At 35.7% G+C, this 27,532-nt stretch overlaps 1 protein-coding gene across 1 annotated transcript in view; it reads left to right on the top strand.

The window, feature by feature from the left end:
* The window catches only part of RAPH1 (Ras association (RalGDS/AF-6) and pleckstrin homology domains 1), a 62,169-nt gene that overhangs the window by 9,960 nt on the left and 24,677 nt on the right, over nt 1-27,532 (top strand). The window contains exons 4-7 of the mRNA XM_029933281.1: nt 22,934-23,011; nt 23,430-23,589; nt 25,894-26,015; nt 27,210-27,275. Coding sequence (XP_029789141.1) covers nt 22,934-23,011; nt 23,430-23,589; nt 25,894-26,015; nt 27,210-27,275 — 426 coding nt within the window. The remainder of the gene's footprint in view (nt 1-22,933; nt 23,012-23,429; nt 23,590-25,893; nt 26,016-27,209; nt 27,276-27,532) is intronic.

Here is a 27,532-nt window from a genome sequence, read left to right on the forward strand (position 1 = left end):
AAAATAAGAAGAAAAGAGAAAGAAGAAAAGACAAAAAATATATATATAAAAGGGGATCGGAGATAACAAAGGACAGTAGACCGTTTAAAAGTGTGTGACCAGTTTAGGGGAGAGGTAAGGATGAGATACAGGAGAATATATCTGGGTTGCAAGAAGGTGAAAAAGTAAGGGAGAAAGGAGAAAGGAATATAAGGAGTAAAATTTAAAGGAATTGAGTAAAGAAAAAGGAAAAAAAAGGTAATAATGACAAAGAAATAAGTACGAAACTAGTGAAGAAAAATAATTTTTTATATATTAAAACAAACAAAGAAAATAAAACAAAACAAAAAACAAAAACAAAAAAGCAGCTCCCCTGGTGGATAGGCTTGGTTTGATGTGGTAAGTCTTGGAGTCTGCTCTCAGAGGCTCCGCCCCTGCCTGAGGCGAAATGAGCAGCAGGAGGTGAAGTGAGCACCTTCAAAGACTCAATTGTGGAGTCCCCACCCCCAGTCAGGATCGCGATTGCAATGGGGGAAAGGAAAAAAACAAAAAGCAAAAAACCGAGTCTCTCTTAGTTTCCGATAGCTTTGCTCAAGACGCTGTGTGCTGCTGGAAATGAGCTGGGCGCTCCTACAGTCTAAGCGCGCGCCCAGGCCTCCACCTGCCACCGACTCTTTGTTGGGGGTCATGTAGGTGTTCGCCCTATTTTTTCCCTGTGGGCACCCGGGATTCCCGCAGTCCGTGCAGGGGGCGAGGTGCGCTGTGGAAATGTGGTCCGTGGTCCCGTTCCCAAAACCAAGTTCGAATTCCCGCCTGGCGCAGTCACTGCTCTGGCTGCTTCCTGCCGGGGAGCGCGCCTCCCCAGCACAGCTGCTTCTCACAGCCACAGACGCCTCTGATTCCCCGCCGAGATGGCTTAGGGCTGGAAGCTATTCCTTCTCTTGCACCACCCCGGTTCGGGATTCCGGCTACCCAGCAGTTATCTATGGAGTGGGTTTCTGTCTCTAAGCGCAGCCAAGCGTTCTATACCTCTTCCCCAGAGACAGCTCCATGAGCGCGTTCCGACTCTGTCTCTTCCCTTTGTCTCTCGGGCGCTGCGCGCTTGCGCCACGTTGGGCTGGGGATCTTACCTCCCCTGCCCATCCCGGCCTGGCCTGTTTTCAGATCTCCACCGTTCGCCCCCACTCACTCAGGTATCCTTGAGGTTCTATTCCTTCTGGAGTTCGTATTTTCTCCTTCCGCTCTCGCAGATGAGCGTAATATCCTTCTCAGTTCGATAAATGGTGTGGACGGAGTTTACAGAGCTCCCTTCCTGTCCGCCATCTTGGCTCCACACTCCTCTAGCTTCCAAAATTTTGTCATGTCTTTTTGTGAGTTTGTCATTAATTTTTTTTTTTTTTTTTTTTTAGAAAGCAACACAAGGGGTTCCTGGGTGGCTCAGTTAGTTAAGTGCATAGTGTTTGGTTTTGGCTCAGGTAATGATCTCATAGTTCATGAGCTTGAGCCCCCACATCTGGCTCTGTGCTGACTGTCAAACTGCTTGGGATTCTCTTTCTCCCCCTCTCTCTGTCCCTGCTCCACTCATGCTCTGTGCTCTCCCTCTCTCTCACTCTCTCAAAATAAACAAACATTTTTTTTAAAAGACACCAGAAGAAAAAACATTTATCTTCCTTTTAGTTTGATTCGGGGGAAGAGTAAATGCATCTCATTGGTCATTCCTTCATAGTCTCTTTCTCATGTCTCTAGTCTCTTGACATTGGAGTACGCTAAGGTGCAGTCCTCAGACTACTTTTCTATCAAATCCAGTCTTCTTGTGAACTTAAGCACTGACAACTCTCACATTTTAATACCCTGTTTCATTTATCTAAGACACACCTCTTCCTCACATTTTAATCCCTCTAAAACAATGGTAACTGGGAGCTATTTTGTCCTTCCCCCCACCCTCCTGGGACATTCAGCAATGTTTGGAGACATTTTTGTTATCACTGATAACAGGGTGCTACTAGTATTTAGTGGGTAGAGGCCAAGGGTGTTGCTAAAACCCTACAACACACAGAACAGCCACCACAGCAAAAAATTAACCCCAAAATTGTACCTGCTTTAGAAACAGGTAGCACCTGTCACTCACTGTCAGTGAGGTGGCAGATAATATTCTGTGTGAAGTTTTCTTTTAACAGTTTCTGATGAAGATCAAGAAAGTACTAGCATTAAGTCATCTTAGATTCAAAGAAATACAAGTATCTTTTACCAGCACCTCTACCCTGACCTCCAGGTTCATACATCCTATCTCTAAACAGTGTCTCTTATTTGCATGTCTAATAGTAGCTCAAATTTAACTGGTCTAAAACTGAAGCCCTGATTTTTTTCTCCCAAACTAAAAGTCTGGAAGAAAAGTCTTCTCCATCTTAGTTAATGGCTCGTCTGTCCTTTTAGTGCATCAGACAAAATCCTTTTAGTGCATCAGACAAAATCCTTTTAGTGCATCAGACAAAATCCTCGAAGACTTAGTCTACTTCTCTTTTTCTTTCCACCCCCCCATTCCAGTTCAGCAGCAAATTCTGTTGCCTTTATCTTCAGAAAAATCCAGAATTCGATCACTTACCACCCTCACTGCCCCCAAGCCAACATCATTTTGCAGTAGCCTCCTAGCTAGTCTTCTTATATTCACTTTCCCCTTATCAATATACCATCCATGCAGAAGCCAGAGTGATCCTATTAAAAGGTAAGTCAGGTCTTACCCCTCCTCTTTTCAAACCCAAAGGCTCTGTATCTTACTCTAAACTCCAAAGCCATCCAACGGCCTGCAGATCCTTACAGGATTTGCTTTCCCATTACCTCTCCCTCCTTCTGTCACTTTGCCAGGCGTGCTGCCTCCTAGTTCTTTGCCAGACGTTTGAGCACAGTTAGAAAAATCAATCTGAGATTGGTATTGTTCCATCTTGGGGGCTTGGGTATTCAAAGTGCCCATCTAAAAATGAAATAATACTGTGGCTTATCTTTTCACTCTCTTGCTCTCTGAAACAGGGATAGGCACAGTACCTTTTCACATCTGGAAGAGTCTTTTTTTCCTGTCGTTCTCTTTCCTAACTTTTGTTGAAATACTGTGCTATCAGGTGCCTCACATTTGTTATTTCATTTAAGCCTTCTTAGTATTTATTTACTAAATACTTTAGTAAATGCCCCTTTACTAGGGGCATTTATTCTAAAGAAGAGTAAGTAGTTCAAGTAACTGGAAGTCTGTATTTGAATTACAAAACTATAACATTTGCCTCCCAGTTTTTATCAGTATCTTAAAAATAAACTAAAGCTGACTATTAGAATACGATTATTTCCTGAATGTTAAAGAATGTTTTAAAATAAAATATTTTCCATGGATAAACATTAAAATGGATTATAGAATAATGTCAGTCAGAAAGTAATGAAGTCTACTAGTAGTGTTCATCTACTAAATTTTTAAACTAGAATTCATTGTGGTTGAAATAAATTCCATATTAGCCTCTTTGTATTTTAACCCATGTGAAATAAATGTTACAGCTGATTTCTTGGCATTGTTGTGGCACTTTTATTCATGTTAACTGATAAAATAATAGTTTTCAATTTAGATAGCAGTTTGCAAATTCAAGGGTAATTTCATGTTATAAATTTTATATAAAATAGGGTTTACTGATAAAAGGTTAATGCTAAACATTCTTTTATATTTATTTTCTGGTGAGATTTAAACTTTAATGATTCCTCTGAATTTGGAACTTTATACATGAAGATGTACTTTTATTTTTTTTCTTTTATTGTCAAGCTGGTTTCCATATAACACCCAGTGCTCATCCAAAAACGTGCCCTCCTCCATGCCCATCACCCCCCTTCCGCCCTCCCACACCCCCATCAGTCCTCACTTTGTTCTCAATATTCAAGAGTCTCTTATGGTTTGGGTCCCTCCCTCTCCCCAAATACTTTTTCCCCTTCTCCCCCATGGTCCTCTGTTAAGTTTCTCCTGTTCCACTTATAAGTGAAAACATATGGTATCTGTCCTTCTCTATCTGACTTATTTCACTTAGCATAACACCCTTGAGTTCATCCACATTGCTACAAATGGCCAGATTTCATTCTTTCTCATTGTCATGTAGTATTCCATTGTATATATAAACCACAGAAGATGTACTTTTAAAATGAAAATGCTTTTAAGAGCTATTATTATTGTAGTTCATGGCAGATTCAAAAGGTTCAATTGAATCTTACTAATACTTGATGATTGTACTATAAATATTATGATAGGAAAAAATTCCTTAGTATTTGATTAAATGAAATCTTTCCTAAAGGAAATCCTTCATGGATATACCATTATAACTTGTGATATGCCAATAGCATATCATAGGTTCAGTGCAACAAATTCTTCCAGTTCCTTCATTTTTTAGAACTATTTCAAGAATTAATTAGAAATTTTGAGGTAGTGGAAAGAAAATAACAGTTGTGTTAATTGTAGCATTAGGGGGTGGGGAGCCTCACTGTAACTTAAGTCCTGAATTATACTTAGCAAACAACCTTTTGGTCTGAAGTATTAACTTGAGAGCACAAGGATTTCTCAAACTTTAAGAGGCCTACCTATCTAAAAGATTGTGATTATTAATTGATTTCTCAAGTATTGCAGGTACATTTTTCTTAAAATTCTAATGGCTATGTTGCTACATTTCACTGAAATTTATTCCCATGGTGTTTGATTCCAATTTTACTGGCCTACTGAGGTTAATAAATAGCAGAAAGAATAGGTACCAGATGAAAGAAGAGCTGACAATTTGTTGAAAACCAGAGTGAAAGTCTAGTTCTCATACTTTTCAAACACACCACTCCAATCAACATTTGCATACATACCTGTTCTTGTTTTGTGTATTTCTTAGTAATCTGTGCAGTTTTTCATATATACTTGATTTTAGATCTGTTTTTTTCTTTTTAGTTTTGTGTTGTGGAGGCTGGTAAAGGACCTTTTTAGAACAAGAATAGAAATAGATTCATCTGTTTTTAAACTGAATAAAGACTATAAAATACAAAAGAAATAATTTTAAAGCATTCAAACATTTACTGGTTACATAATGGCTAGCGAAAGAGGAACAGAGAGAAGAGGGGTAAAAAATAGAAAAATAATAACAACTAATATATTAGTGCTTATTCTGTATTGGGCATTGTGCCTACCGTGTCTGATCACAGTGAATCTGCACTGCCTTGTAGAAGAGATAGCGTTACCTCCATTTTTACAACGGAAGGAACTGAAACAGAGAGTGGCAAAATAAGTTCTCCCAGGATTTGAACACAGTCTGGATGTAGAGCTCATACCGCAACACCATGCTGCTTCATCACAGAATTAAAGGAGAATCAAGACAAGGCTACACTGAGCAGTGCTCTTAGACCCAGACCAAGAGACAGAAATACAGTGGTGGAAAAAAATGGGTGAAGAGATTCATGCAGTAATATCCCCATCTTGTGGTGTTTTAGTGTATTCCTGAATGTATTGTTAAAATATAACAATTCTAAACTAGTTGTAATTTAAATGAATTGAGGCATAAATGAAATTCAGATGAGGGTTGGTGGTTTCCCACTTTTTGTAATAATAGTAATGGTATTCACTTCTTACAACAGCCTTTGGAGAAAATGCTGTTATCACTATTTTACACATGAGAAAACAGGTTAAATAGTAAGCCTGCAGTCACAATGCCAGTAAATGGCTACGCTGCAGCTCAGACCCAGTCATTCTAGCCCCAGAGTCTGCATTCTTTACCACTAAGGCTGTGTTCATTTTTAATATTTGTGAAAAATGCACACACATCAGTAAAAGATCAATGTAAATGTTTTATTGAAACCTAATGTGCGTCTACCGACTTCTTTTTTCCAGTTGTAGTCTAGGGTGTTGGCTATCAAAAGGGAGTGTTTTGTTCTCTAAGGCCATTTCTTGATTATGGTTTCAATCCCATGTGAGGTCAGTGCTTTTCTATGCACCTGCCATCCCCCCACTCCAACACCACAAGATTCTGGCTTATAAATGATACTTCATTTTAATATGTTATAGATTCAGTTCAAGAAGGTAGTGATCTGTAACTAACTTTACTAACTTTGCAGAGATTTTTGGAGTTTTTGATTGATTGATGGAGAATTTGATAGCTTGCTAATAAAAGTTTTTGGAATGAAACATGTTTAGAGCAAAATTGATGTGTTGAATTGACCCCCAGATTCATTTTTCAGGTAAAAACTAGATTTGGGGGAGATAATTTTTTGTAGTAAAGTATTTGAATATTTTGTGGAAGTGGAGCCTAATATTAAACTATATCATTCCATAGTCCCTTTCATCTGTATTAAGGTAATGACACTTAATCTTTACACGTGTACTATTTCTACTGCTGTTGTCACTTTGCACACGTATTCATTTTTGGTGAGGATGTATTAAAATTTTTTTTAATGTTTATTTTTGAGAGAGAGAGAGAGAGAGAGCGAGCAGGGGAGGGGCAGAGACCGAGGGAGACAGAGAATCTGAAGCAGGCTCCATGCTGTCAGTGCAAAGCCTGACATGGGGCTTGAACCCACAGACTGTGAGATCATGACCTGAGCCAGATTTAGACACTCAACTGACTGAGCCACCAAGGCGCCCCTCAGTGTGTTGAATTTTAATAACTAATATTCCATCATACTGTTTAACATGGTACATAGGCAGTCATCTCTTTTTGTTGAGCACTTCAGATGGGAGTTTGAGATTGATTCTTAAATCAGAGAATAGATTCTTAAAAACTTTTTATTTTGACAGAGAACAAACTGAAGTTTGCTGGAGGGGTTTTGGGGGGGGTGGGTTAAATGGGCAAGGGACATTAAGGAGGACACTTGTTGGGATGAGCACTGGGTGTTTGTTACATGTAAGGGATGAATCATTGGATTCTACTCCTAAAATCATTATTGTACTATATGCTAACTAACTTGGATGCAGATTAAAATAAATAAATAAATAAACTTCTTTTGAAATAAAATGGAACTTTCAAAAACTTGAAAGACTAGTGCAAAGAACTCATGAAACTCGTTACTCAGATTCACTAATTTTTGGTATTTAACCACATTTGCTTTATTGTTTATATATATATAGTTGTTCCTCTGTACCATTTGAGGGTTGATTGCATTTATCATGCCCCTTTAACAGCCTTTAATATTTCAGTCTTTATTTCCCAAGAATGAGGATATTGACAATATATATTTGATAGGCCTCCCATGATAGAGTGATTGAAACAGTGCTAGAGAATATGTTTAATGAGATAATGTAGAGTGGGCAAAGAAAAAGTTTTTTTTTTCTTGAGTCATTTGTCAATTAGACCTCCATAAAAAAATAATTTTTTAATGTCATTTATTTTACTTTTGAATACTTACCAGTACTAGGCACAGTTATAGATGCCCCTCAATAAATGCATGTTGGCTAATTTTTTTTTTAAATATAATTTATTGTCAGGTTGGCTAAATTACAGTGTATACAGTGTGATCTTGGCTTTGGGAGTAGATTTCCATGATTGATTGCTTACATACAACACCCAGTGCTCCTCCCAACAACGCCCTCCTCAAAGACCATCACCCCCATTTTTCCCTCCTCCCCACACTCCCCCCTGCCCCACCCATCAACCTTTAGTTCTCTGTATTTAAGAGTCTCTTATGGTTTGCCTCCCTCTCTGTTTGAAACTGTTTTTTCCCTTCCCTTCCCACATGGTCTTCTGTTCAGTTTCTCAGATTCCACATATGAATGAAAACATGATATCTGTCTTTTTCTGACTGACTTATTTCACTTAGCATAATACCCTCCAGTTCCATCCATGTTGTTGCAAATGGCAAGATTTCATTCTTTGTCATTGCTGAGTAGTATTCCCTTGTGTATATATAAACCACACCTGCTTTATCCATTCATCAGTTGTTGGACATTTGGGCTCTTTCCATAATTTGGCTATTATTGATAGCGCTGCTGTAAACATGGGGGTACATGTGTCCCTGTGAATCAGCACTCTTGTATCCTTTGGAGAAATTCCTAGTAGTGCTTTTGCTGGGTCATAGGGTAATTGTATTTTTAATTTTTTTTTGAGAAACCTCCACTCTGTTTTCCAGAGTGGCTGCACCAGTTTGCATTCCCACCAGTGGTGCAAGAGGGTCCCCATTTCTCCACATCCTTGCCAATATCTGTTGCAAAAACATTCTTGATCTAGCCAAGCTTGTGGCAGGAAATCCAAGAAGCCAATAGTGAGTTATTCATACGTGCCATAAATATTTGAGTGCCTAGGCATTGCACTAGGCTGTAAGGGCTAAAACTGTGAACATAATACACAGTGTCCATAGGTTATAATTTATGGTGTAAGGAGAAAGTGTCAGTGCAGACAACTGAACATTTGCAAATTCAGCACAGTGTAGTGAGTACAGTGATAGGAAAGATAGAAATCGTTGGTTAAAAGATTATTGATCGCTTTGAGAATGAATTATAGAATGCATTATAACTCAAAGGATGCAGACTTTGGAGAAGAAAGATAGATGCTAGGTTGCAGGACATTGAGAGATAAGTGAAGGGTAGTATACTATAGCTAAATTCAGGAAATTTAGCAGTGAAAAGGACAAAACACAAGAGGTGGGTACCCAGAAGTATTGAATATTTTTCTTTCCCACTTCCAGTAAGCTGGACTGCTTAATATAGACTGGGAATGAGGGGGAATGAGTGGGATCTAGGACATACTTAACTTTAGAAGGAAATATATATTTATTCGTACAGAAATGGAGAAGAGGATGAGAAAGGGCTGTGGTTCCAGGATACATTTTAGTGATGAAAATCCTCATGATGGATGGGATGTTCTTAGTAATGGGGTGAAGCGAGGTCATATGAAGAGGTGAAAGGGTGAAACTAGAAGCTTGACCAACTTACAAACTATTTAGAACTAGCTTAGAGGGAATGACTTAGGGAGTGAGGGGGAAAGAGCAGTAACAGTACTGCCAAAGAGCAGTCAAGGCTCAGTTGAAGCAGGAATTGTTATTAGGTTTGGTGTTTCTTCGTAGCTGCCCAGAGAGCTCTGCTGTCTCAAAAGTAGTGAGATTATCCTTAAGTTATCAAGGGATAGATCATCAGGTTCTTTTTTATATTTGCATAATATAATTAAAGATGCATGCAACTTTTCATGACTATTTTGTTTCAACGATTCATTTCAGTGATCTTTTTCTCTTCCTGCATGATAATGAGACTGACCCTTTTCCACCTCCTTTACCTATCATTTTCTTCCTTCCTGCATTTTCACAGCATGCTATTTCTCTGAGATGTCCCAGCAAGCAGGCCAAGCATCATACTGACTTCACAGAAGAACAGGCTGAGCTGACACCTGTAAGTTCTGTAAACATGTCCATGGGATTACTTAAATAGCAATGAAGAGGAATTCATTCTTTAGAACTCCTGATGATGAAACCAGGTCATACACCTCAATTTTTTGAATTAAAATTAAACCAATCTTTTTTTTTAAATTTTTAATGTTTTTTATTTATTTTTGAGAGAGAGAGACAGTGTGAGCAATGGAGAGCAGAGAGAGAGACACAAAATCGGAAGACAGGCTCCAGGCTTTGAGCTAACTGTCAGCACAGAGCCTGACATGGGGCTCAAACCCATTAACTGTGAGATCATGACCTGAGCCGAAGCCAGATGCTCAACCGACTGAACCACCCAGGCACCCCTAAACCAGTCTTAAATAAGCAGAAAACAAATGAGCAACTGCATAATACAGTACCACTGAATATTAATACAGTAAGATTAGGCTTAGGCAAGGAAATTTTGTACTGGAACCTAAAGGCATGTGCTTTCTTTTTTATTCTGAAGCTAAGGGCTTTTGTAAATTTCTTAAGCTATGGACAAATTCTTCAGAATGGGGTTATCAAGTAGAGTGGCTCACTCTTCCACACTGATGCTTCACTGAAAACCTAATTTCTTTCTTCAAAAATGTACCCTCTGATCAGTGGTTGACAAAGCTGGGTGCTTCAGAGCTGTACTGTGTTTTAGGGTAGCCACTAGCCACATGTGGCTATTAACACTTCAAGTGTGGTTCATCCAAATTGAGATGTGCTATAAAGTTAAGTTACACCATGGATTTCAGATACTTAGTACTAAAAATATAAATATTAATATTTTTATTGATTACTCCTTGAAATTATATTTTGGGATATTGTCAGTTAAATAAAACATACTAATGTTTATTTTACCATTCCTTTTTTTAAATGTGGTTACTAGAAAAATTTAAATTATATTTGTGGCTTGTATTATAGTCAGTTGGACACTGCTGCTTCAGAATTATCTATGAAGGACAAGAAAACCCCAAGTTCCTGACCCCTATCCCAACTGAATCAGATTTCCTCTAATCCTCCTTCCCTTTCTTTCCCTCCCTTCCCCTGGTAATAACCCAGTAATCCAGTGAATTGATTTCATAATCCACTAATGGATTATATCTGGCACAGTGAAAAACACTTTTCTTACCTCACCTTCAGCCCCTCCCTTACACTATTAAGCATCATCCACACTTGGTATAATATTTGCATTGACATCTACTTGTTTCAGTTCCTAATCCTTCCAGTCCCCGTTACACCCATTTTACAATAAATAATATAGATCACTGTCTTTATCCCAAGTGAAATTCATAAATAATAATATACCCTACCTACATACCTAGTTTTTAAAATGAATTTAATGCCCGGGGCACCATTTAAGCATACGACTTCGGCTCAGGTCATGATCTCATGGTTTGTGAGTTCGAGCCCCGCATTGGGCTCTGTGCTGACACCTTGGAGCCTGGAGCCTGCCTTGTATTCTGTGTCTCCCTCATTCTCTGCCCCTCTCCCACTCATGCTCTGTCTCTGTCTCAAAAATAAATAAGCATTAAAAATTTTTTTAATGAACTTAATGCCTTAATACCCATGATGGAGAATAACCAAAAAGTAACTTATAATAATGTATCTATTTCAGTTTTTAAATGTTTGACCACCACTGTATTAAAAGACATAATGACATAATCATATGTCCAATTATAATTTGGGTTTAAGAGAAATGAGCAGATCAGAAGTCATTTTTTACAGGAAAAAAGAAAGCAGAAATATGGGTGGGGCTTAGAACTAAAACACTTTATGACAAATAATTGCAGACAAAACATAGCTATATATGGTAATAGAAAAAGGGGTAATGTGCTGAGGCTATTATAGACTCAAAGAAAAGAAACTGGGATGTATACAATTTTTACAGATGAGTCTTATTTCTAATTGTGATAAAACCATTCCCTGTCTTATAAATTGGATGAGGCAGTAATAAAAGTCATTTTGATATTTGGTATTTTTACAGTATAGATTCCTCATTATGCTGTAACTATTTTAAATAAGACATAGTAATGTAGAATATTTTGAAAGTCTTTAATCTTGAAGCTCAGAGAAATTCTTGCATTTCAGTGTCTTTTTGTTAATTTAATAGTATTTGGTTCTTAATTTTGTTAAAAGAAATTTCAGATCTCTCCTGTCATTAACTTGCATGGGACAGAGTGCACAGTGATACTGCCAGTTCTGGTATTGGCAACTCTTCAAGCTAGGTTTCCATTGGTGAAATGATTTTCCAGTGTAATGAATAAGTCTTGGTAAACTTTGGACGAAAGACAATGTAGGCTCCCCCAGTTTATTTTACAAGGTAAATAGCATTCTCAGAAGAGTCACTGATATTAAAATTGCGCAAAATACATTTGTATTTGTATGTAAAACGGAGTAGGGTTCTAAGCTCAGATTTTTAGGAACAGTATTTCCCATCTATATGATTTTCCATATAAAGACAGTAAAAGTTCATGTATGATGAGGGACTTTTACTGTTACTGTTATTATGTGACGTTGTTCCATGCTGCAAGGCATCTAGCATTTCTGTTTCCCTCCTAATAAATACCAATAACACCCTTCTCTTCATTTTAACAGTCCAAAATATCCCCATTTTCTGAAATGTCTTCTTGAAGGCAGTACTACCCCCTTGTAGAGCCTCTGATATCTCTATTTGTTCTGTTTCTACCTCCCATAACACCCCTAGCTGCTTCTTCCTCATTTTCTAGGACTCTAAGTAATTTCGAGAAATACTTTCTGAGCCCCTAATTTTGCAATAGGTTCTCCACCTCCTACCTGCTTCCATACCGCTTAACACATTGTGTTATAGTTGACAGTTTATCTCCCTATTAGACTCTAAACTTCGTGAGAGCAGTGAATGTCTTTCCTGGTCACCTTTGCATTTCCAGTGCCTTATATAGTTGTAGTCTCAAAGTTGAAATCTAATAAATAATTGAAAAAATAAAGGGGAAAATGGAAGTGAGAAAATAAGCTAATAAACCAATGAAATGAATTAAAAATAAGCCACTGACTGTATTGTTAGTGGTGAAGGAAAGAAAATGAAGTGATGTGCATTTTTGTTACCAGCAACATGTGCCATGACAGAAGGCTAATTTAAGGACGTGCACAAACCACTGTGGCCTTTGCTTTTCTCAGTCCTCCAACTACATACCACTCTCCTTATCCCTCTTGCATCTTTCTCCAGTAACCAATTCTCCTGACACCCTGGCCCACTTTCTAAGGAATTCTAGAGCAACATTGACTGGTACCATTAAGGGAAGATAAAATAAGGCATTTATTGAAGGAAGGAGTTTGCTCCTTGTGGTTTCTAGGTTTTCTTTTTTTTTTTTTTTGCTGCAAGTACCTAAAGCTTAGATAGAGGAAACATGCAGGCCTGGCTTCCCTCTCAGCTAGTGAATAAGCAGTGAATACCTATGTGAGTGTCCCAAGCACAAAGTAATTTATGATCATGTTCAGCTATTTGTGGTCTGAGTTTGAATGTGGATTATTTTTGGTATACCAGCTATGATAATATAATGATTATCTCCCTTTTATTTTAGGCTGTTTAAACCTTTTAATATTTTCTTTTTTTCTTTAATGTTTATTTTGAGAGAGCATGCGTACAGGTGTGGTAGGGACAGAGAGAGAGAGGGAGAGAGAAATCCCAGGTTGACAGTGGAGAGCCTGAAATGGGGCTGGATCTCATGAACTGTGAGATCATGACCTGAGTGGAAATTAAGAGTCAGGAACATAACCCACTGAGCCACCCAAGTACCCCAAACCTTTTAGTATTTTTAAATGGATAACTTCTACTTTTGAGTTCTTTAAACAAATACAGTTAGATATCATTGTTTCTCACTGATTAGATCACAGGTTTCTTTTTTAGTGATTTAAAAGTCTTGAGATGATTTGACTTTGAGGACTAATTGAGTAAATCCTGTATGATTTTTAAGTTTAAACTTGAATTTAATGTCTGGAATTATATTCACAAATAATAGTTCATTTTGCTGACATGAAGTAAATTTATTTTTTTTAATTTGAAATATAATTACCTGAATATAGATATTCTACTTAAAATATTTTGGAAATTTTTTCTGAAAGTATCCTTTGAGTAAGAATAGGTTTGTAAGAAATAGTTTTCTATGTATTTTACATAATTGTATAAGAGTACATTTGTTTCCAGGGACACCTGGGGTGGCTGAGCTGGTTGAGCATCTGACTTTTGATTTCATCTCAGATCATGATCCCCAGGGTCATGGAATTGAGCCCTGCGCTGGGCTCTGTGCTAAACTTGGAGCCTGCGTGGGAGTCTTTCTCTCTCCCTCTGCCCTTCTTTCCCCCATCACATGTGTGGTACCTCTCTCTCTCTCTGAAATGAATGAGTCTATCAATAAATAATTTTTTAATAAAAAATATATTTGTTCCCATTACATGTGAATAGCAAAGATGAATGTAAGAGCAATGAAAGTTATAGTTGCTCTTTTTAATTGTCCTTCCCAGTTTTTTCCTTCATCTTAGTGGGCTGTTAACCTCAACAATTAAACAATTAAATAGAATTTTTAGAAATTTCTCTTGCCCTGTGTCTTTATGGATAAACCAGTTAATCTTTTCCTTTAGGAAGATTATATCATTTAAGGTAAATGAGGACCTAGAAATAAATGTCTCCATTCTTGTTATTGTTTGATCTTGTTAGTGCTAATCTTAATATGTCCAATATTTTTTAACCTTAGTTTTTTTTTTCTTTTTTTTCTTTTTTTTGTTTTTTTTTTTTTACAGGAGTGGGTGAAAGGGGCAGGTATACTTATAAGATTCATCTTATATTAAAGCAAAAAATTATATATAGACAATCAAATACTATATAGCAAACTCAATATAGTGTAGATATGAACAAAGATTAAGTTAATATTCTTTTCTGGAACAGTGTTTCTAATCTTAGAATAGAATTAATATAAGATTAATCTCTAACTTAATTTTAGAAGTAGTGTGTTTTATTATATGTGACAACTTTCTGAGAATGGGTGCTACTCTAGTTTAAATTTCTTTCCAAAGTATTTTTTTTCTCAAGAATAACTTGATATACAGTTAGATTTATAAAATGTAGCATCATAGAATATTTTCTGTAACTCCACTCAGCTGTACCAATGTATTATTTTAAATGGTGATTAGTAACTATATAGCTTTAAAAAATAAATTCTAATCAGAATTATTTAGGGACAGGCAAGTTTGAATTATATATATGTGGAAAAAGCTATAATTTATACTCTGTGAGTTTAAGTACAATCGCATAAACTTACCTTGAACATGTTACTAAAATTATTAAGGGGGAAAAGGATAGTTAGGGACTTTGTTATTCACAAATCATTCTTATGAAAATATAGTAAATGCTTGAATTAATTTAATCAGGCAAAGGAACTATACTTAATATTTTGTTCATGTCATTTGTTTGCTATGTAAGTCCTTTACTGTGCAATATAGTCCTATTAGTATTGATTTGAAGAGTGAATTAATAAGATATCCTAGTGATATCCAGTAGGCAAAATATTTATGGACATATTTTCTCTTGGTGTGGCTATCATTGAACTAATCAAAAATACTTGCAGAGTTTTTGAAATGATACAGACTTGTTCTGTTTTCATAAGAATATACTACCTAAAGCTATATAGGTCTCTGTAGACTTTGATAAGAGGAAGGAATATGTTTAGTCATTGGTCTTCAACACCTATTTATCTGTGCCGTGTGCACAGCTCTCAAAAACGTTGCCCTAGAAGACAAACTGGCTCTGTGATCTGTGCAGTGCATGGCCCGTTTCTCAGAATGAGGGACCACCAGGAGTCAGGTAGGGCATGCCTACTGGCATAGTTGGTGTCTGCTTCCCCATCCTTTTCTTCTTCTTTTTTTTTCCCCCCCAAGTTTTCTTATGGACACATTTCACTGTAGGAAAGAGACATGAGATTAATGGTAGAGAATCATTCTTTGTCAACTTTATATTTTAAACACATAAAACCTCTGCTGACTTCTGTTGCCTTTTTTGTTTCTCTCTTTTTTTCTGCACAAGCACTCCTATCTGGACAGGGAAACCTCCCTTCTTCTGAGAAACATTGCAGGAAAACCTTCTCATTTGCTGACCAAGGTGATACTTCTTCTTTCCACCTGCATGTAAATATTTATTGTCTTTTAGGTAGAATATAATTTCTAGTTTGGATTGTACTCTCAGATTTCTCAGATGGTGCTTTCTTATTTCAGCATCTTTGTTGTTAGTACTTTTTTCTCTCATGAAGGTAATTATTTACTGATCTTAATGACTTAAGATATAATGACTTAATATTCTGCTCTCAGTATCAGAAACTACTGAGAGTAGAAAATATTTCTGTAATTTTTCACTAGTTTTTAACTTTTGCAGATGGCCCAACCATCCTCCTAAGTATGTTGCACTTTTTCTAGATTAACGTTTTATTTCATTTTAAAGCCTAAAAACATTGCTTTAACTGTCATTATTAGTGGTTATCTATGCTCTGAGTTTCTTTAGCAAATTTTGTTTTCTAATTCTTGTTTGTATTATAAACACCTTGTTTAATTAAAACATTTATATAAAAAGAATCTAATTTACATTAGTTTAATCAGATTGGAAGAGAAGGCTGCAATTTTAATTTCTCAGTTCTGTGCCCTAAAAATGGTTTGAATTGGTCCAACTGGATGTTCACTGGAATGATATTTTACACCAATTTAAAATCTTTTAGCCACTGTCTTTATTAACTAAGGAATAATACAATAATAGAGAAGCTGAACAGATTTTTACTTCAAGTTCTGTTTTTATTTCATTATCTTATTTAAATGTTAAATTCAAGAGTATCAGACTTGGTTACGGTTTCTTTGGAATATGTATGGTGATTATGGGTAATGTGTCTAAGTTATTGTGCCTGAAAGTTTTTTTTTAAAAATATATCACTTAACCTCATAAACTTGTGGAAGAGGATGAGGCTAAAAATAAAATCTCTCTGAGGAGCAGCTCAAAGACCCATGCGTCAGCAGTAAAATCCTTCCTCTTGCTTGAGTTTCTCTTTAAAGTGACCTAGGAATGGGGTTGAAGCAGCTTACGAAAGGGAAGTGTAGAATTCCAAGCAGATAATAGCCATGTTATACTTTATAACATAGCAAAGTTTTTTCCTTTCCTCAGCTTCTACTCTGTTTACTCCCTCTCTCCCCAGAATCTACACGAACAACTTCAACTAGGATCTCTGTTCTAGATGAGATCTCTTTACCTGAGAGCAAAATATTTCCAGATGGTGATCGGGCATTTCTTAAAGATTACCAGCATTTTCCCAGCTCCTCCATTCCCACAGATCTCTAGCTTCCTTACTCACACTTACCCTGGAGCCTCACAGTTTATGTCCTCCTTCTTGTGACATTTCTGTTTCTGTTCAGAATGCTGCCACTGTCCTGGTTACCCAGGTGTGAGCCCTCGACACCATTGATAGTGCTTTTCTTCTCAGTTATTATCTTAAAGTTCCAATGAAGAATTTGCAGGATTAGGCTCACCCATCCATTTTATTCCCATTGCTACCACCCTGGTCTCTTCATTTTTGCCTCTCTTTCCCCCAGTCCATTTTGTACTCTTCACTCAGATGTAACATTTTACCATTTCTATTGTTTACTGAACAAATATTTGTTGAGTCAGGTACAATGCTAGGGGCTGAGATATAACTTTGTATAAAATGGACATATCCCCCTACTCTCAAGAGCTCACAGTCTGCTTAGGAAAATAGATAAAAAATATTAATAAGCAAGTATAAACAAATTCTAAATCATGTTAAATACTCTGGAGGAAGAAAAGTAAAACAATAGAGAGTACTGGAGAGAATATTAGGGTACATTTCCTTTAGGTGGTAAGATCCGAAAAGGCCCTTCTAAAGGGGCAGCATTTAACCTACCAATTGTAGGATGAAAAGAAGCCAGCTTGAGGGTGAAGGTTAGTGTTCCATATAGATAGACCCAGGGAGAAGAGTTAGGCAGGTTTGAGAAGCTGAAAAAAGGCTATGTTGCTGGAGCCACAGTAGTTGAATGAAGATAGGAGTGTCTTGATTTGGGTTTGGAGAAGTAGGCAGGAACCAGGTTATTCACGGCATGCTAAGGAGTTTCTATTTTTTTCTAAATGTAGTGACAAACTGTGAAGAGAATAACTTCATCCATTCAACAGATACATACTGTACACCTGCTATGTTCACAACCCTGAAGATTTGGCAGTGAACAATACAAAATTCCTACCTCAGGGAGAGTTACCCAGTCAGTAACTTCTCATCTCCCTCTGCCCAAGAGACAGTAATCCCCACTGCAGCATCAGAGCCATGTCTGCTTGGATTATCTCTTCTTCTCCCATTACCCAGGTGCTGGAACTGCTGGTGTGCATAGCCAACATCTGGCCCCAGTTATGTCCCTGCTTATATACAACAAGAAATTTGAGCACGAATGTGATTCATTAACATAGAACCTAAACACACAGGCTGGGATGGGTGCATGGAGTCAGAGAAGTGGTAGAAATTCCCAGATAACCCACGCTGCAGGAGCTTCTCAATGTCATTGCCCTCAATACCAGAACATTTGGCTGGTTTGAAACTAAAATGAATTTATACTTCTTGCATGCCACCTTTGTGGCCGTCTGTTTTCCCTTTACCCAAAAAGCATTGCCCCAGTTATGACCCACCTCTCATATGCACTTTTCCAAACTAGGACATTTTGATACCCAGTGATTAGTACACAGTAGATTGAACATAGTAGCACTGTGCTTAGGCCAAGACAGCAAAGGGAATGTTTTGGTTTATTTATTTATTTATTTATTTATTTATTTATTTTTCCACTGTAAATCCATTTTTCCATTGTCCCTATACCACTATGAATGAACTAACTATACTATATACAGTTTTGAGCAGGGAACCATGCAAAAACAATACCAACCAGTTTCTTCTAAGGATGGCATTAGTGCCAGCACAGAACAATTTTGCCATAAATAGAGCAGTGAGCAAAGGACACATTGTTGATCTGATGCCTTTAAAACTCTGGGTGCTATTCTAAATGCCTTCCTTGACCTCCTCATATAACAATGTGTTTTTGTCACTCTTTACTCCCTTACCCCGCTTTCTTTTTTTTTCATAGGATGTATTCCTGACTTATCATACATGTTTCTTTATTGTCTTATCTCTTATTAAATGTAAGCTCCCTGAGAGCAGGAACTCTCCTCTGCACTCAGATCCAAGCCTGCACAGTCTCAACAAACATCTGTCACATAACAAATGGTCCTTTAGTGACTTCTAAGGACTGTTATAATCTTAACCACCATTTTCTTTGCTTCAGAGAAGTTATAAAAGTGCTGTTATATTACTGTAAGACTTTCATTTTTGACAAACAGTTTTTATTTACTGCTTTTCCATAAGTTTATGCTACAACCCTTAAGAGCAAAAGGAACTATGACCTCATAGTGGAGAGAGCAAGCAGTCAGTCATATGGAAACTGCCTGTATGATCTTAGATTAATCCTTCTGGGCCTTAATTAATCAGTATAACGGATATAATAATGATATTGGCTTTGCATAATTGAGAACTAAATGAGATGTCATGTGTAACAATGCCTCATAGTGTATGGCAAGTTTTAGGTGTTAAGTTAATGTTAAATGTCCTGATTTCTTCAAGGAAATAAACTAGTTATAACTATTTTAGTTCTAAGTATTAAAGGGTGGAACATTTCATGGACAGTGAACTATTTACCACTCCAAGTTTCTTTTGGATCTTTTTAAATTTACATAACTTCTTGTAAAATGTGAAACTAAATTCCAGAGAAACTGCTAACCACTTTTTAAGCCCCTTAGTTTCAATTGGATTTGTTCTGAACTATCAAAGTCCTAATAATTTCTTAGTTGAAGGAATTCATTGGCCATCTCTTAGCAACTGTCACTCTTTCTGTGAGTATTCTAATTTTTACACAAAAGAGAATGCTTCAACACTTTGTAACCACAGCATTGGCTTTCATTTAATCTGAAGAGCTTTTGTTCTTTATGTAAATTTGAAGAGGCTTGGCATTTGATGGTTATTGATAGCCACACAGGAGTTTTTCAGGTAGAAAATGGGTTGTCTTTTGCTCTTTTAAGAGACAGGGTAGGAGAAGAAGTTGTTACATGTGTGAGACACCTTTTATGTTTAGGTTGGCTGTGGGACAAACAACGTGAAGAAAGGGATAGTCAACAGATAAGGGGCAGAGAAGGCTTAAGTAAGACCTGAGGGTTTCTGTATTAACATAAAGAGAACTTGAGATGAATAAAGCTTTGTTCTTTGTATTGAAGTTGGGCTGCAGACATTGAACACAGACTTGCATTGCCTTTATAAACTGCCATATGTCCTCTTACTAAATAATCTAAACATATCAACAAAGATTTATTGATCTTTATTGTACACTTTATGCTCTTAAAACAATTTCTTCCTCTTCTAGGTTGTTAGGGTCAAATGGTTTATCATATCTTTACTACATTACATGGTAATGTAGGTAAAAATCAAGCTTTCTGAGGAAGAGGTTATCCATAAGAAGCATAAAATGTTATGCTCTTGCAATTTGATATATTTTTATTTTCATTTTTGCTCCAGTGATGATATTCAGACTTTAAAAGTAAGAGGCATCTTGATCAGTTGTTTCTTCAAAAAGCTTCTTGCTAGGATCATCCTTGTTAATAAGTTGGAGAAAAATAAACTAAAATTTGACTATGTTGAAATTAAGCATTTAGCTCTTAAAATTCCATTTGATACAGTTTTAAAACAGATCAAGAGTAGTATTTTGAGCAAATGGAAGGGCTGAATTTGGATGTTAAAATAGCCCCACTTAGGGCGCCTGGGTGGCTCAGTTAGTTAAGCATCTGACTTCTTTCTGCTCAGGTCATGCTCTTACGGTTCATGACTGAGCCCTGCATCGGGCTCTGTGCTTATAGCTCAGAGCCTAGAGCCTGCTTCACATTCACATTCTGCCTCTCCCCCACTCACACTTTGTCTCTCTCTGTCAAAAGTGAATAAACAAAAAAAAATTGTTTTTTAAATAGCCCCACCTAGGTGCTTTATTGCATTCCCACCAACAATGTATGTGAGTTCCTGTTGATCCACAACTTTACCAGCGTTTGATGTTTTCAGCGTTTTAGATTTGAGCCATTTTAATAGGTTGTGTAGTGGTATCTCATTTTAATTTGGTTCCCTAACGACATATGATATTGAGCATCTTTTCATAGGCTTATTAGCCATCTGTGTATCTTCCTTGGTGAGTTGTCTGTTTGTGCCTTTTACCCATCTTTTCATTGGGTTGTTCATTTTCTTGAGTGTTAAGAGTTCTTTGTATGTTTTAGATAAATAGTCCTTTATCAGATAGGTCTGATAAATATTTTGCAAATATTTTTTCCTAGTCTGTGGCTTGTCTTATCTTCTTGAATATTCTTTTTCTTTTAAAAATTTTTCTTTGGCTTGGGGACAATATTTTTAACTTCTGCAGAAAATTATAATGTTATAAAAGAATTCAGTCTTTTAGAAGTTCATGTTTATATTCCAAATACACAAAGCATTGATTTTGCATGTCAGTCTTTCCTCACCAGACTTTGAGATTTAAATTTGCTTTTCAGAGACATGAAGTAGAACTTGAAAATATGCCTTGATAAATTTTTCTTCTCTGTAACACCCATTCATACTAATACAAAGATATGGGAAATGAGCCATAAGAAACATATGATCATTATCCCATTGAGAAGATACTTATAACACTCCTGCTTCTCTTTCCTCTTCCAAAAAAAAAAGTGTCTAATAATTGATTTTATAAAAACCACTGGAAATGATATTATTCAAAATTACTTTCTAGAGTAGTGTGTACCAAACACAGGGTTTGGTAACTTAATAATGATTTGTTTCTCTAAGACACAGAATTCTAGAAACTAAGTTTTAATGACAGTAGTATAGTTCTCTCACTGTGTATAGCCTGCATTAAAAAGAAAAAAATACTTGCTCTAAAATATACAGGCAACATATTTTATGTTGTTTATTTGCATAAAGTGGGGACTCTAATGATTTAATCCTTTCATCAAATGAATATACCTAGAATAGTCTAAGAATCAACAAGTCTTATCTTACCCCCTCCATTGTTAAAATAAAGTTCTTTGTTCCCTGTCTAATTGGGTTTACAGGTAGTATTTCCACGCCTTGGTTATTATGTTAATTCATTGGCTCCTTTCATTGAAAAGTATCCAGTTTCTGGCATAGGAGCCCAGTGTCTTCTGTAACCACTGTTGGTTTTTTTTTTTCCCCCTGTTCCACAGAGTAGGAACTATTTAAGCTTGAAATGAGGGAAGATAGCCGGAGAGTGTGAAATGCAAAGAGAGCCATTCAGAAACAATAAAGCCAACAGAATTTAGGAGAACAGGAAATAAATCTTATAAATGAATTGAAGTTCATTTTTGTTTTTAACTCTGGAAGCTTTCGCTTTTTTGTGACTAACACATGGATTGTTTTTTTTAATCATTATCCAGAGCAGGTAAAGTTGGCTGATATAACCAGGTTTTTCTTTTAAGTCTTATATTAAATACAGAAATGTATAAGATGGCAGTGTATATTTTTATTAGCTATTTTCCAGAGTAATCAAAAGCTTAGAATTAGAAAGTAATCCTTCATAAATGAAGATTTACTTACATGAGTTTTTCTCAACTGGAGGTTAAAGCCACAGTATACAATGGCCTATTGCTGGAAAGTACAAGTAAGTACCAGAATTGCAGTACTATATTATTTTAGGAAAAAATAAATTGTTTAACTATAGTTGTACTTATTGATAATTTTATTATTGCTTATAATCTAAATTTTATAAAGAAGTTGCTAGAAATTAGATATTTGGAAAATTATATTTGAAATTTGAAATTTAAAAAATTTCATCAGTGAATTAATAGAAACAAATTTGAGTTTACTGACATAAGACATTGATTATATTGTATATTTTTCAAGGCAGAATTAAGTCTAGAGTATAATCATCCTCCTTTATCTGTATTGGTATATTAATGAGAACATACCTATATTTTTTATTAGGGATTTTTATGTCATTGCAAAGAAATAAATTGATACTTTTTTTGCTGTTTATGATGAAGATACATTTTCAGTGTAACAGAACAAAACATTAGTATGCAAAAGATTGCCCAGACTTCAGAGGCGAGGGTAAATTCAGAGTTGAGGGCTCATGCAGGTGTGACAGATTGGCAGGCCCACACACAGGCTGTTAGGCATTCCTGTTTCTCCTACCCCAGAACCTGAAATTTATCTGCTTCAGATTGATAGATTTATTACACCACAGACTTCTTTTTCTCTAGAAGGTAGAATCTGGTCTTATTATAAGAGATCTTCAAGTCTTCATGTTAAAAATGTTCTTTATAAAATGTCCTCACTTAGTGAACAGGGTTATTTTTAAAATGTGCTCTATATGAGTGGCTGAAGTTATATTCTTACTGAAATTCAATGCTGACAAATATCCTTAAGATAAAAAGACTTTTCAGAAATTCTCATTATTTTAGTTTATCTGAAGTGCTTTGTGTTCACAGGAAGAACAGGCAGCAAAATTGAAAGCTGAGAAGATCAGAGTTGCCCTGGAGAAAATTAAAGAGGCTCAAGTGAAAAAGGTGATATTTGGGTGTTTTCCTGGTTTGGGATTTTTAAAATCAGATTTATAAAGAATTGTCTTGCTTATATAACATACTTCTGAGGTATGGAGAGATAGAGGGGTATTTCTTCCTAATATTTTTTTCACATGTGTTTTTGGAGATAAAATGTATTATAAAGAAATAACTTTGTTTTAAATTCCCCTAAAAAACTAAAACATCTTATGATAGTTTTACCTTTGTTATAAAATTTTAAATGCTTTAAATTTGTTTAGGTAGGTTATTTGATACCAAATTTTAGAGTTTCTTGCATAATAAAGTCATTATTTGTGTTTTAATTTATATTTTAGAACATTACAGAACATTGCTTGATATTGAAAGAAATTTCTAGAATGCCTATTTTTGGTTTGGTTTCTAATTTCCTTTTTACCTGTTATAGTTGGTGATCAGAGTTCATATGTCTGACGACAGTTCTAAAACAATGATGGTGGATGAGAGACAGACGGTGAGACAAGTGCTAGACAACCTAATGGACAAGTCACACTGCGGTTATAGTTTAGACTGGTCACTTGTAGAAACCATCTCTGAATTACAAATGGGTTAGTAGTATAATTGCTTTGCTTACTTTTTCATTTCTATGTATTTCTAACAGTTTGCATGTTAACAAAAACACTTTGAGACATCTATGTATATATTTTTTCTACATATAACTTTGGCTTTTATACATTACTTTTTTTTTCCATCAAGTGTTTTGAGATTTCTTGGAATACAAGATCATTCCCTGTTCACTTCAGATCTTAATGGCTAAAACAGCTTTTTTTTAAATAACAAAATATTTTTTCCCTTTAAGTAACTGCATAGATAGACACACTTTGCTAAAACTTATTATATTTATTCACATTTGTTCTGGATTCCTTATTTTTTTAAAAACACATCTTGGTTTTTTTTTAAATGTTTATTTTTGAGAGAAAGAGACTGTGAGTGGAGGGGGAGGGGCAGAAAGAGAGGGAGACACAGAAAGTGAAGCAGGCTCCATGGTGTCAGGCACAGCCCAACGTGAGGCTCGAACCCACAAGCCATGAGATCATGACCTGAGCCAAAGTCTGATGCTTAACTGACTGAGCCACCCAGGTGTCTCTATTCTGAATTCTTTAGACCAGTTAGGGAAAACATGAACCACATCTTTTTTATTTTTAGCTAAATCTACTAAATCTTAGTGTTCTATGATTTATAATTTAGTGTGGTATTTTCTAATTTTCAAAATTCATTTTTAATGCCATCATTGACTCTTAAAGTTTTCTTTTTATAATGTGTGAATATAGCAACCTAGCATTATTACATTAGGTATTATTGAATCAGTAATCAATTTTAACTTTATATTTTATTTAAAAAAGTATTTGCATTGCTCTTACTACCTCTTATATCTTTAATATTACACAGCAGTTTCCAGAGAAATAAAAGTTTAATTATTCCTTTGTCTAAGAACACACATACATTGCCCCCAAACTAAACCGTAAGTCATTAGTTTGTTAACATGTATAAAATATATTCTAATAATGCTCATAACTATTCTTAGAGAATTAGAAAGATTCGAGTTTATAGATATGGCATCATGGTACACAGAAAATGTTTGGATGCTAGTTTTTTAAATATGTCCATGGCTATCGGTTAAAGACCTATATATGTAATATTTCTCTATTACAGTTGGTTACAGTGTCTTAAGAAACTATTACTTAATCATGTATGGCACCATGCTTCAAACATAGTATTGGATCACTATTTGTTGAATAAATAAAACAAAGGACTACTAAGTACCCAAAATAAGATGGTGAAAACAAATTATAAGAAATGTTAATTAATTTGATTAAACAATAAAGATTATTAAGGATGAATAAACAAAATGCAAAATGCACCTGTTTGCAAAAGACCTATTACCTAAAGACACAGAAAGATTGAAAGTAAAAGGAATGTGAAAGATACTCACTAAAAGAAAGATAACTATGTTAAGAGCAGACAAAATAGACTAAGCAAAATGCATCACTAGGAAAGGAAACCACACATCTTCACCAGGAAGATGTAATCATTCTAAATGTTATCTAATAATGGTATTACAATGTATAAAGCAAAAGTTGACAGAACTACCAGGAGAAATTCACCAAGTCAGCCTTTGTAGTAGAACTTTTTCACCTAAGAATCTCTTTAGTGATCAGTATAATCAAACAGACAAAAAAGGACATAGGAGATTTGAAAAATAAGTTTGATCTAAGATATGTAGAACACTATTAACAGGACAGTATGCATTCTTTTCAAGCAGAAATGGAATATTTCCAAAAATTGCTAAGCACCTGACAGAAAATTTCAAAAAATCCATATCTAGGATGTGTTGTTTGATCACGGGTTCAATATATAAGACATGTTCTTTGATTCCTAATTGGGAAATTAGAAAATACATTTAAAATTTTAAATTTAAAAATTAAAACCAAGACCAAAGAAGAAATCATCTTGGAAATTTTTAAAATGATAAGAACTAAATACTGTTGGAAATGCTTAATATAATAATTTATAAAATGCAACTAATATACTGGGGGGGTTGCTTTTGTTTTTTCAAGGGTAGGATGGGAAAGGTTGAAGGCTTGAGAAAGATGGAGAATTCAGAAGACCTAGATTTTAGTCCCAATTCTTCTATGTAGCATCTTCGTGGCTTTGCTGAAATCAGTTAACACCACTGGGCATGTTTCCTAACTTGAAAATAGAGGGAAGACCCAGATAATCTCCAAGGGCCACAGTGTATAATGTTAGTTAAAATTCTGTGGTTCTGTTCTGAATTACTTCGCAAGGTTACATTATCTTTGATGTAGGTCTGATGAATACTATTAAAATATTGATATTTTATCTTGGGACAGAGAGAATCTTTGAAGACCATGAAAACTTGGTTGAAAATCTTCTTAATTGGACAAGAGATAGCCAAAACAAGCTTGTGTTTATGGAACGTATAGAAAAATATGCACTTTTCAAAAACCCACAGGTGAGACTGAATAACTTATAGAAATCATGATTTCTAAATGTTCATCTTACATTATTCTATTACTTTTAAGTTAATAAAGTTAAAAAAAGAAAAGAAAACAACCACCTGGTTGGAGCATTATGGTTGCAAAACCCCATGGGAGCGTTCAGTACTGCTGAAGTAGAAAGTCTGCTGGGCCCCCAGTGTCAGGCCTCAGAGAGGTTACCAGTCGCACAGAGCCAGATGGGGTGAACCCTTGGGGCAGCAGAAGAAACTCCAGGGAGATACCGGGTTACTGCTCTTTGTAATATAGAACTGTTGAACTCAGTTGTCTATTTGGTGAGCTTCTCACCTATCATAGAAAAGTACTTTCATATTTAAGTTCTCTACTTCCTCCACTTACCCAGTCGACACTTTATTTTGACCTTTTAAAAAAAATCTTAACCTTGATTATAAATGATTCCATTTTTTATGTTACCTTAATTTATTTGGCATCTTTGCTTATTTCAGAATGTTTGAGTTAATACTTCTTAATACACAAATATTTTATAAAAATCGGGTAAGAGAAAACAATTCCACTATAAAAGGAAGTAATGAAAAATGGTTGCAGCGTTAGAAGTATTAGTTATCCTTCAGACAGCTTAATCATGACACATCTTTACCAGATATTTTTAGTAAACAGTACATATTTGGGAATATCAATAGATCTTTTATAGGTGATTGTGAAAAGGTTTTTTATAATGCTAATAATTAGAATTCAGATTTTAGTTGAGTCAAGTGAATAATATTATGATAGTCTTCGAGAATTGAAAATTTCTTCTTTTAAAGCCAGAACATAAATTTTTTGTATCTTGATGAGTTAAGCTTAGCATATTTTAAGGAAATCTGCCTTACTCTTCTAAATTTGTAAACCTTTCGGGTGCTTTCATTAGTTGTACAAAACATTTGCCAGCTCTTACATGTGGTATCACCTCTGGATTTAGAGGAGGGCAGTTTATGGACTAGTTCAAGATACTGGGTAAAGTAAGGAGGGGGCCAGCATTTAAGCATTTTAATCCTGATGCTCATGCACCACTTCGTTTTCAGAGCAGTGTTCTTCCATCCTGTTCAAGAAGACAAAATTGCTAAATCTCTGGAAGAAATCTCATATGCACCTGTTTCAAGGGAATAATAGGGTGGGCTTATTCTTTAACTTTCATTTATTTATATTTCCAGAATTATCTTCTGGGGAAAAAGGAAAGTGCTGAGATGGCAGATAGAAATAAAGAAGTGCTGTTGGAGGTATGATTCTTCGCTCCCTTCACCCCCTTTTCTCCTGAACATTAAAATATTAAAATACTAAGCACCTTTTTTAAGTCAAGTGTATCAATGTTATTTTTTCATAATTATAGTTAGAGAAGCCTATATTCCTCCATAGCCTAAGGGGGAGAATTCAACTATGTGACTGTTAGGTCACTGAAGAACCTCTTAAAATCTGTTATTTTGCCAAGTATTAATATTAGTGGGCTAAAAGGGAGTCATGAGTTGTTAGGAGCAGA

Source organism: Suricata suricatta, chromosome 3, assembly GCF_006229205.1.
Source record: "Suricata suricatta isolate VVHF042 chromosome 3, meerkat_22Aug2017_6uvM2_HiC, whole genome shotgun sequence".
In the NCBI taxonomy this organism is placed as follows: domain Eukaryota; kingdom Metazoa; phylum Chordata; class Mammalia; order Carnivora; family Herpestidae; genus Suricata; species Suricata suricatta.